The sequence below is a fragment of the Notolabrus celidotus genome, chromosome 1 (assembly GCF_009762535.1).
Source record: "Notolabrus celidotus isolate fNotCel1 chromosome 1, fNotCel1.pri, whole genome shotgun sequence".
Lineage (NCBI taxonomy): Eukaryota > Metazoa > Chordata > Actinopteri > Labriformes > Labridae > Notolabrus > Notolabrus celidotus.
The window spans coordinates 21,272,445-21,281,427 of record NC_048272.1 but is presented as its reverse complement, the minus strand read 5'-3'; the positions used below and the strand labels follow the sequence as shown (position 1 = coordinate 21,281,427).

The 8,983-nt window shown below is 43.1% G+C and overlaps 1 protein-coding gene across 2 annotated transcripts in view; it reads right to left on the bottom strand.

Annotated features, from left to right (window-relative positions):
* Window positions 1–37: 37 nt before the first annotated feature.
* The window catches only part of atrip (ATR interacting protein), a 99,110-nt gene continuing 90,164 nt past the window's right edge, over window positions 38–8,983 (bottom strand). For both annotated transcript variants that reach the window (XM_034681608.1, XM_034681600.1), the window contains 12 exons: window positions 8,877–8,957; window positions 7,122–7,227; window positions 6,713–6,886; window positions 5,512–5,755; window positions 5,353–5,406; window positions 5,023–5,207; window positions 3,744–3,880; window positions 3,550–3,641; window positions 1,419–1,505; window positions 1,252–1,330; window positions 935–1,156; window positions 38–300 (listed from right to left, as the gene is read on the bottom strand). In XM_034681608.1, the coding sequence (XP_034537499.1) occupies window positions 227–300; window positions 935–1,156; window positions 1,252–1,330; window positions 1,419–1,505; window positions 3,550–3,641; window positions 3,744–3,880; window positions 5,023–5,207; window positions 5,353–5,406; window positions 5,512–5,755; window positions 6,713–6,886; window positions 7,122–7,227; window positions 8,877–8,957 (1,535 nt within the window). In that variant the 3' untranslated portion in view covers window positions 38–226. The remainder of the gene's footprint in view (window positions 301–934; window positions 1,157–1,251; window positions 1,331–1,418; window positions 1,506–3,549; window positions 3,642–3,743; window positions 3,881–5,022; window positions 5,208–5,352; window positions 5,407–5,511; window positions 5,756–6,712; window positions 6,887–7,121; window positions 7,228–8,876; window positions 8,958–8,983) is intronic.

Sequence of the window (8,983 nt, the reverse complement as noted above, 5' to 3'; positions counted from 1 at the left end):
AGGGAAGAGAAAGAATAAAAGAGACAGATTAGGAGACTCCTGTTTTCTCACCTTTGTGTTTTATTGTTACATCCTATCAGACCGTTTGTCTCTTCAGACTATAATCCTTAATTTCACTTCAGTGTGTAATTCATCAGTTTGACAGAAAGCAGTCTCTTTTGTCCTCAGTGTGAAATATTCAATCAACAGCCAGCCTTCGTGTCTGATTTTTGGTCACATCAGCCAGTCAGGATCCGGTGTCAGTATCCATGTCGTCGGTGTCGTCGCCCTCTGAGCGACAGATCTCCTCCAGAGCCAGCTCTGATGAACGGAACAGTAGAGAAGATCAGAATGTTACAGAAACTCAAACTCAGGACATCAACCCTCAAATTTCAATACCTGGGCGACCTGTCCATGTTCAGGTACATTTACAGCTGCAGAGGTTTATTTATAGACCTTTAATTAACATAAAATGTCCATCTATGATCAATAAACTAGTGCATGATCTCCCTTCTTGTACGAGGTGCGAGCAGTGTCCAACACTCTGCAGGTAATCTGTTAAAGTATCAATCAAGCTGCCGTGTCTCACTTTCAACAGAAACCTGACACTGTGTGAAGATAGTTTTGAGCAGCTGGTTGTTGACGATGTTATTCTGCACTTACTTTTGGGATTGTAACAATACACTGCATCGTAAACAAGCCTCATCAACACATGCTGAGATAATGGGGATCATGAGAAACACTTTGTAAGAAGAAGGGCAAAATACTGTAAAGTTGCACCGTGTGTTAAGTGTTTGTGAACCCATCACACAGCCTAAGTTGAAGTGAGTCTGTTATCGGTATCAGCAGGTGATGTGATTGTAGGAGCAACAGTTGGGCCGACACCTGGAGGATGCACAGAATATTTTAAGCATTTAACTTAACATAAACGTGTGAATAATGTTTCTGTTCGTACCCTCGCTCTCGCTCAGCCCGGGGATCTTCCTCAGCGTATCTCTCACGGCAGGGATCACCTGGTCGTACATGTGCAGCAGCGGCCTGCAGCTCTCTGAGAAGCTGCTGTGATGCAGGAGCAGCCAGTGCAGCAGCAGCAGACACTCTCTGAGGAGAGACACTGCCGGGCTGCGAAACCAAGGCGGGGAGGGGGCGGGGCTTGGTTGTGAGGGCGGGGCCACACCTGGATGGAAGAAAAATAACTTTAATAAGATTCTGATTGTTGTTTTTCTTCATGCACATTTGTAAAGAAGAAGCAATGAATAATTTCTGAGTGACCTGATGAGTCTGTCAGCTCCTGAGCGCCTCGAAGATCCAACCACTGACGATGGAAAACGATCACCACCGTCTGAACAAGCTGAGAGAGGAGAAGATTTTTGTGGATAAACACAAAGTTTAGTTTACAGAGAGAGACGGAGCAGAGCATCACACCGTCAGAGTCTCACCTCAGTGTAACACGGACAGGTGCCGTGCTGGCTGCTCGTCCATCTCTCTGCTCTCTGAGTCATCAGTCTGCTCAGCAAACGAACCACCTGTGACAAAAACATTCAAAACAAAAGCACCGTTAGTACTCTGATAAAAGAGGTGTTCAAATATTTTTTTTACTGCAGCTGGATAAAGTAAAAGTTCTTACAAGAAATATGAGACACACTACGACACACAACTTCTAAACCAGTCAAATAAACACTCAGATATGAACTGCTGCATAGGAAGCCATGCGTGGATTGTCACAGGAAGCAGTCCGACTCAGCAGAGGGTCCAGCTGTTCAGCCTGGAGCAAAGTGACCCAGATCAACTGATGACCCTGAAGTGTCAAGCCAATTATGTGACGAAGTCAGCCCGGGACGCTAGATGTGCACGAGCAGACGTCACAGTGGTAAAAATAAAAATGAGATGGAGCAACTAATGGCTGATTTATAGTTCTGCATTGACTCTACACAGCAGGGGTCGATGCGGACATGAGTACCACATACTTGTGCGTCGATGTGTCTGTGACGCGCAACAATTCTCCGCTGAAACACTTGAGGGCAATGTGGTCTCTCTGATAGTCAGGTCGACTGCTTCTGGCCTGCTACGATCTCTGTTTACTTATCCACGGCGATTCAGAGCGTGTTATGTTAATCTACAGCTGATACATGTTGCTGTTTATCATACAGACATGATTACATGAAGAATAGAGAGGAGGAGATGAAATACACGGACGATGAGCGGGGATCCCGGAAGTGCTGTGAATGCGGCAAATACAATGTGGCCAAGCAGACCAATCACGGGGCTTCAAACAACAGCTGCTCTTTCTTTCCTCTCTTCTCTCTGTCGTCTTTCATGCAAAAGATATTGTAGTGTTGTAGTACTCAGCACCGGTCTTGGTCTCGAGACCGCTTATTTAAGGTCTCAGTCTCATCTAAGAATCAACAGCATTTTTACTTGGTCATGTCTCGGACTAGGCGAACTTCATATTTTATATCAAGAGTGTGCAGACAGACTTTGCGACGACAATCTATCTATCTATCTTTAAATAATTCATGTAGTCGATCAGATATCAGGTATCAGGGTTTTACCAAGTACTAAAATGGTCAACATTTCACTCTTTTAACACTTTTGTAATATCTTAAGTTAAATAATCTAGCCTGCTAAAAAGTCCAAAGAAAACATTCTTCATGTGACCACTATATCTGATTCTCTTGATTCAAATAAAAATGCCATGAATGCAAAATACAGGTCTGCATTGCACTTTTATGACGGTCCCTGAATGCACCTGCAGTAACAGGCGCTCTGGACCTCTGGACAAACAGTCAGCTCACAGCACTCTTTGATGCCAAGGAGTTGATCCAACTTTCTAAAGATGTCTGATGTATCACCAAACTGGATTAAATCAAGCTCTAGACGGAAGATTTTTACTGTGAAAGCGGCAAAAACTGCAAACGTCAAATATTAAACGGACACCCCCCGGGTATGTCTTTTGTCACTAACACACAACATGGGGGTAAAAAAAGAGGAGACTGGCTCACACAGCACACCTGCTGCAGGTAGAGACCAAGCTAACACTGAGCCCCTCAAACAATAACTCAGCCTGTCACAGGAATGCATCGCTTTAATTTCTTAAGATTAGACGCACAGCGGGGAAAATATGAACTCTTCATGTCCGACTGTCCGCCACTAAAGTTTTCATCTGAGTTTGTATTATCAGTGATGCACTTTAGCTCGTCATAGTCTTGTTTTCGTCTTGAAAGAACAAGTTGTTGATGAACATTTATCGTATCATTGTGCTGTGATGTATGTATGTGAGCGCTCGTGTTTGTCTGTCTGTGTGCCCATCGAGGCAGAACTCTGCCATGCGATACAGAGAGCAGATGAGTATAATGACATCCCGTCATGTAAATAAGATAAATAACATAAGAATATTTAGTCTGTTTAATAAAATAACAAGTTTAAGACCTGATCTTTAAGAGAGGTAACTCTGGATTACTTCTGCTGTGATCTGGCGCGATATAGAAAATAAAATTTAATGAACTTCCAAGGGGGGCGGGGGCCGCTGTTGGGGGGGGGCGCCCCAACAGAATGTTGTGTGAATGTTACCTGCAGGTCCAGAAGAATCCAGTCTGTGTGTGCTGCCTGGCTCTCTGGTCTGGTCCTGATGTACTGGAACAACTTCAGGAACACACACGGGTCTAAAGGAGAGACACAAAAACATTTAATGTCAACAAAGAGACAAAATAAAATGTCAAAAATATAAAACGCTTAAACAAATATGATGACTGAACCGGCCTCACCGTGCTGGGAGCGGAGCTGCTGAGACAGACTCTGGTGGTTGGACATGGACGCGAGGACGGACACACACTCGGAGACTGTCTGCAGCCTGCTGTCTGCTGACAAACACAAACTCAGGACTGGCAACACACACTTCAACCTGAGGGAGAAAGAGAAGAGAGACATAGATAAAATCGGTGCTGAGTTTGCACTTTTATTTCTGGACTTTCAGATGATTTTCATACATTGAATCTATAAAAAGGCACAGAGCAGTTCTTTTTCTCTTTGTTACAACAAAGATCTGATCTTCTTCTCTTCTTCTCAACACATCAGCAGCTCATTCTTCATGATTGACAAAGTTCTGCTCCTCCGGTTCTCTCCACCTCTCCCTCTGTTATGTAACCACTGACAGTAAAAGCTGCAGGTAGTTTACAGTAAGACGTTACGTAACCTCTGACAGTCAGTGGAATAGTCATAAACACTCTCCCTGTGCAGCCACTCCTCTACCTCCAGCAGTCGTCATCCTAGGTGAGTGTTGCATCATGTGTGTGTGTGTGTGAGTGTCTCTTTGAGATGCAATTTGAGGAATCAAAGGAATCAAAACAGTGTTGATGTGAGCTGAAGGGTGCATCAGAGTTTTATGACATCTTCAAGGCTTTATGCCACCCTCACAGATTCAAACTGGAGTAAAAATCTCCTAGCCAAAAGAGCTCGTCTGTAGATTAAAATGATCCAAATAACGACATCAAGTCTGCACTAACAACTTGAGACTCTCAGGACTCTCTTTCATCCAGACTGCACGTTATCAGCTTCCTCATGCTACAGTTAGAGACCTGAGAGCTGGTAACAGCAGCAACCTGTCACCCCCCAGGTGAAGGCTGGGTCCCACTAAACAGAGAACAGCGTGGTGAAGCAGGAAAGTTCTCTCAAAAACTGTGCTGACTTGTAAGTTTTCATCTCTGGGCATATGTGTGTTTATTAGATCTCTCCCTCTTTACTTTGCTTTTATTTGTTCTATCTTTTTTGGTGTCCTCTGTTATATTTACAAAACCAGTTCTCTGTAATCATCTGTTTATTATTCTGTCCTTCAAAATACTGCCCTCTACTGGTCTTGCGGTGTAGTGCAATTACTTTTTTTTCTCAAAAAGTCACTGGCCTGATTTGCATTATCTTCCTGGTACTTAAGCCAGCAGTCGAAACACAGACAACAATGGGGGCACAGGAACCATTTAGTTCCTGGTGAAGTAGTTCTGGGGGCTAAAAGTATTCTCAGCATCTGTGTGTGTCCGTCTGTGTGTATACCTATCTGTGTGTGTGTCTTTAGTCTTCTCTATAAGGACACACAGAGTCTTCAAGGCGTTAAGGACAAGCTGCTCCCTCTGTGAAGCACCATCGCCGCCACTCGTGCCTCCTTCACAGAGCCGCAGCACTGACTGCAGCAAAGCATTCTGGGAGCACACACCCACATCTGCAGCAGAGCGCCCCGCCTACAACCAGAGAGGAGAGGCTTTTATTTCTGTCTCAGGAAATGTTAGAATGAATTTATAAACAGGAAGTGAAAATCGAGAAATGACAGATTAGAGGTCAAATCTTTGTGTCTTTAAAATGTTCAAAGGTTATTACAGGTCATACCCTTTTGCTGATTTCCCCGCACTGACTCTCCTTGGACAATACGGCCTCCACCACCTGAAAAGTTCACAAAGGTCAAAGGTCACCGCTCCAGACTCAGAACACACTCCTCAAGTAGCTGATCACTGTAAAAAGCTGCAGTACAGCAACAGTCCTTTGTACCTCGTCACTGTGGGCCAGCAGTAGGTACAGAAGCCTCAGAGTAGCCAGACCAGTGTCCTCCACACTGAAACCAGTCAAACCAGTCTCCTCCAGCCTCCCTGGTCCAGCAGCAGCAGCAGCACGGCCCGCAGAGCTTGAACCACTGCTTCCAGAAGATGAGGAGCGGAGCGAGTCCAGAACCTGACAGAGCCGGGAGAGGTGAAGGTCCAGCAGAGGGAGGAGGAGGTCGGCTCCGGGACATGGTCTTTGAATCAGGAACAAGACTGGAGGTTATTTTTTTAATGGCATGGTTGTGATTTTGATGATCAAAATGTAAAACACTTAACATTAAAGTGCAGTGAGATAACGGGTAAAACAAATGTCTTCCAGATGAGGTGGACACCTGTTGCTTCATCTCTTTTAATTTGACTTTCTGACGGACTGATTTGTTATATACAAAACATGATTATTATTATTATCATTATTATTTTTCTAAGATTGTTGTATCCATTTAGAATACTTTTATATAATTCACTTTACAAATAAAATTATTTTGATTTATCAAGTTACTTATCTTTTTCATTTAACTTTAGTATGTATTCATTTACTAATTTTGAAACATTTGTATTCATTTATTTACTTAGTATGTATTTATTAATTCATTTTACTCTTTTTTTTATTTTGCATGTATTTATTTATTCATTTTTATTTTTTATTTATTTGTATTTATTTATTTTTGTATGTATTAATTCATTCATTTTTAAATTATTATTCTTATTGTGATTTTTTTGTACTTTTTTTATTCTTCTCTTTTGGACTATGGACTTTCTTTCTTTTTTTATATAAAATATTTGTGCATGAGATCTGCCTCTGAGTCTAATTGCTGCATTGTTGTTTTGGGTTGTGTTGGCTGAGTCTAATTGCAGTAAGAAATGTATAAAAATGCAATTGCAATAATCTTCAGTTGTGAACAGGCCTTAGAAACGAAATGTGGAAACAGATTTATGAGTGAAATGTGTAAAACAAACTCCATAAATCTGATAAATATCTGCATTAATGTGAGGTTTCATGGAGGTGTTCAAGTTTTTGATCATTTCAATGCTGCGGTTGCATCATTTGGCCACTAGATGGCTCTGTTGCTTCATATTCAGGGTTCTTCAGAGCAGCAGATATCACAGTTAGTCAAGTTAGAGATGAGGCATCTCACTCCTTCACTCTCTACCTTTTGTTTCTGCTGCTGGCTGAAGCCTCCGCTCGACTCTGACTCAGCATGTTGAGTCCAGTTACAGCCAGACTCTGGACCGGACTTGGAGCAGCCCTGGGAGCTCCACCTGCGCCACTGCTGCTGCTGCTGGTGGCTGCAGCTTCAGAGTGCAGCAGGAAAACTCCGGACATCCTGAAATACAACATAAACCAGATCAGTCAGTCTGCAATCATGGCTGTTGGTCACTTTGCTGCATCTCTGTTTGGGTCAGGGTTACATTTCTTGCTCAAAGGCTCCTCAGCAGATGTAATGAAGGATTTTCTCTCCGAAGACACTGATACAAACACCTTCCTTTAACTCTTACAGCTGTGTCATACTGTCACATACTTCACACCTCTATGGTCCACGCTTTGTCCTTCTCTCTTACCTTGACTCCAGGTGGATGTCACTCAGATTCATAGACAGCAGGTGAGACAGGCCAAGGCTGCTGGGAGACAACGGCTGCTGCAGGAGCAACCCCAGCAGGACGCCACCTGGTGGACAGAACCGATAGTCGAAGTTTCAGAGGCTGACAGACACTCACGTTCAGGCTGAGCTGCAACAATAAATCTGTTTCAAGGGGAAAGGTCATCATCTCTTGAATTCTACTTCACCAGTTTATAACACAAGTTTCTTTCAAACATCTGAGAACTCAAGACCGAGCAGGAGCATCAACTCAACATCAAATTACCTGAATTTGATATGTAGCAACGTCTGAAACTCAAGTCTTTCCTCACCTGCGACTCCTGCAAGTCACTGAACACGACTACTCTGTCTAAAGCTCTTTAAAACTATAACTTATTATTTTTCTTAAAAGTTAGTTTTCTTGATGGCAGTCAGAATTTTAAACGTTGATATCAGACTCAGGCTTGCAACAGTCGTGGGGTCAGGAGGACTAAGCTGCCGTAGACGTCGTCCTGTTGTGGACGTTCCAGACTCCAGCTGATACGGACGTGCTGGACTCCAGCGGCAACAGCTTCTACTACTCGTCTCATCACTGTCACTGCTCCCTCTGTCTCTTATTCTCCTCTATCCCTCTTTCAAGACCCAACTCAGTCTCAGCAGATGTTTGTCTAACATAAGTCTGGTTCTGCTCAAGGTTTCTACCTGTTAAAAGGAAGTTTTTCCTTGCCACTGTAACTAGCTAAATACTGCGAGGTGCAATGCTCAACGTGGATTACGGTGTGCCTGTGTTGGTGTTTGGTCTCTGTTCACAATTTGACAGAGTACGGTCCAGACCTGCTCTGTTTGTAAAAGCGTCTTGAGATAACGTTTGTTGTGATTTGGCGCTATACAAATAAAGATTGATAATATAGAAAACACAGAGACCAGGTCACATCTCTGTCTCTGTCTGCAGCTGACACAAACACAATGTATGCATCTTTGTGAGAGACACTAAAGCGAAACAACAAAGCCTCTGTATTTGCAGGCTTGAGAATTAGAGTACTTTGCGTTGCGTCTGGGCGTTGTAGGAGCTTCAGGTGTGACAGAGAGCGGATCAGAGACACACAGCATGCAGGATGAAGTGCAAACAAGTGCTGCAAACTAATGAACCTGCACCTTTGCACACCCTCTGTTATTAGTTCATTAGAGCAGAACTGCTGTGTCAGAAAATAACATCTCATTTCTCTTCACTTCCTCTTTAATTTGATCGGCCACCGCTGCTCCCTCTCTTCCGCTCACCGCAGCTGTAGCTTATCAAACATAAATATAACTTATTTCCCTGTATAAAGCACATGGTACTGAAAAGTATTAACACCCTTAGTGGCAGGTGACCTCATTTTTTTAGCAGTTACGGCATACATTATTCTGTAATTCAGGTGAAGGATGCTAATTTCATCCCGTTGCAGCGGCCTTGGGCAGGTTCGCCGGCTCACAATTAGAATTAGAATTAAAGCAGCTGTTTAAGCCAAATATTTGTCTCTACTCATTAGTTTCAAAGAATGTGTTTAACCTGAGTTAGGTTTCAAACCGTGTAATTATACTGCAATAAAAAATATGAAATAAACGTTTAAACTTGGTTTATTTCAGAGTGATTGCAGGAGAGTCTAATTTAGCCAACTGAAGAGGTTTTAATTTGATTTTGTTGCAGGTTTTTATTATTATAACATTTTGCATGAAGCAGGCTGACAGACAGACTGACCTCTGTGCTGCAGGTGTGCAGGTCTGACACAGAGGAACGGGTCAGGGAGAGTGACTTCCTGTCTGCTTCTGGATGCTCGATCTGCAAGGAAACACACATCAGCTTCA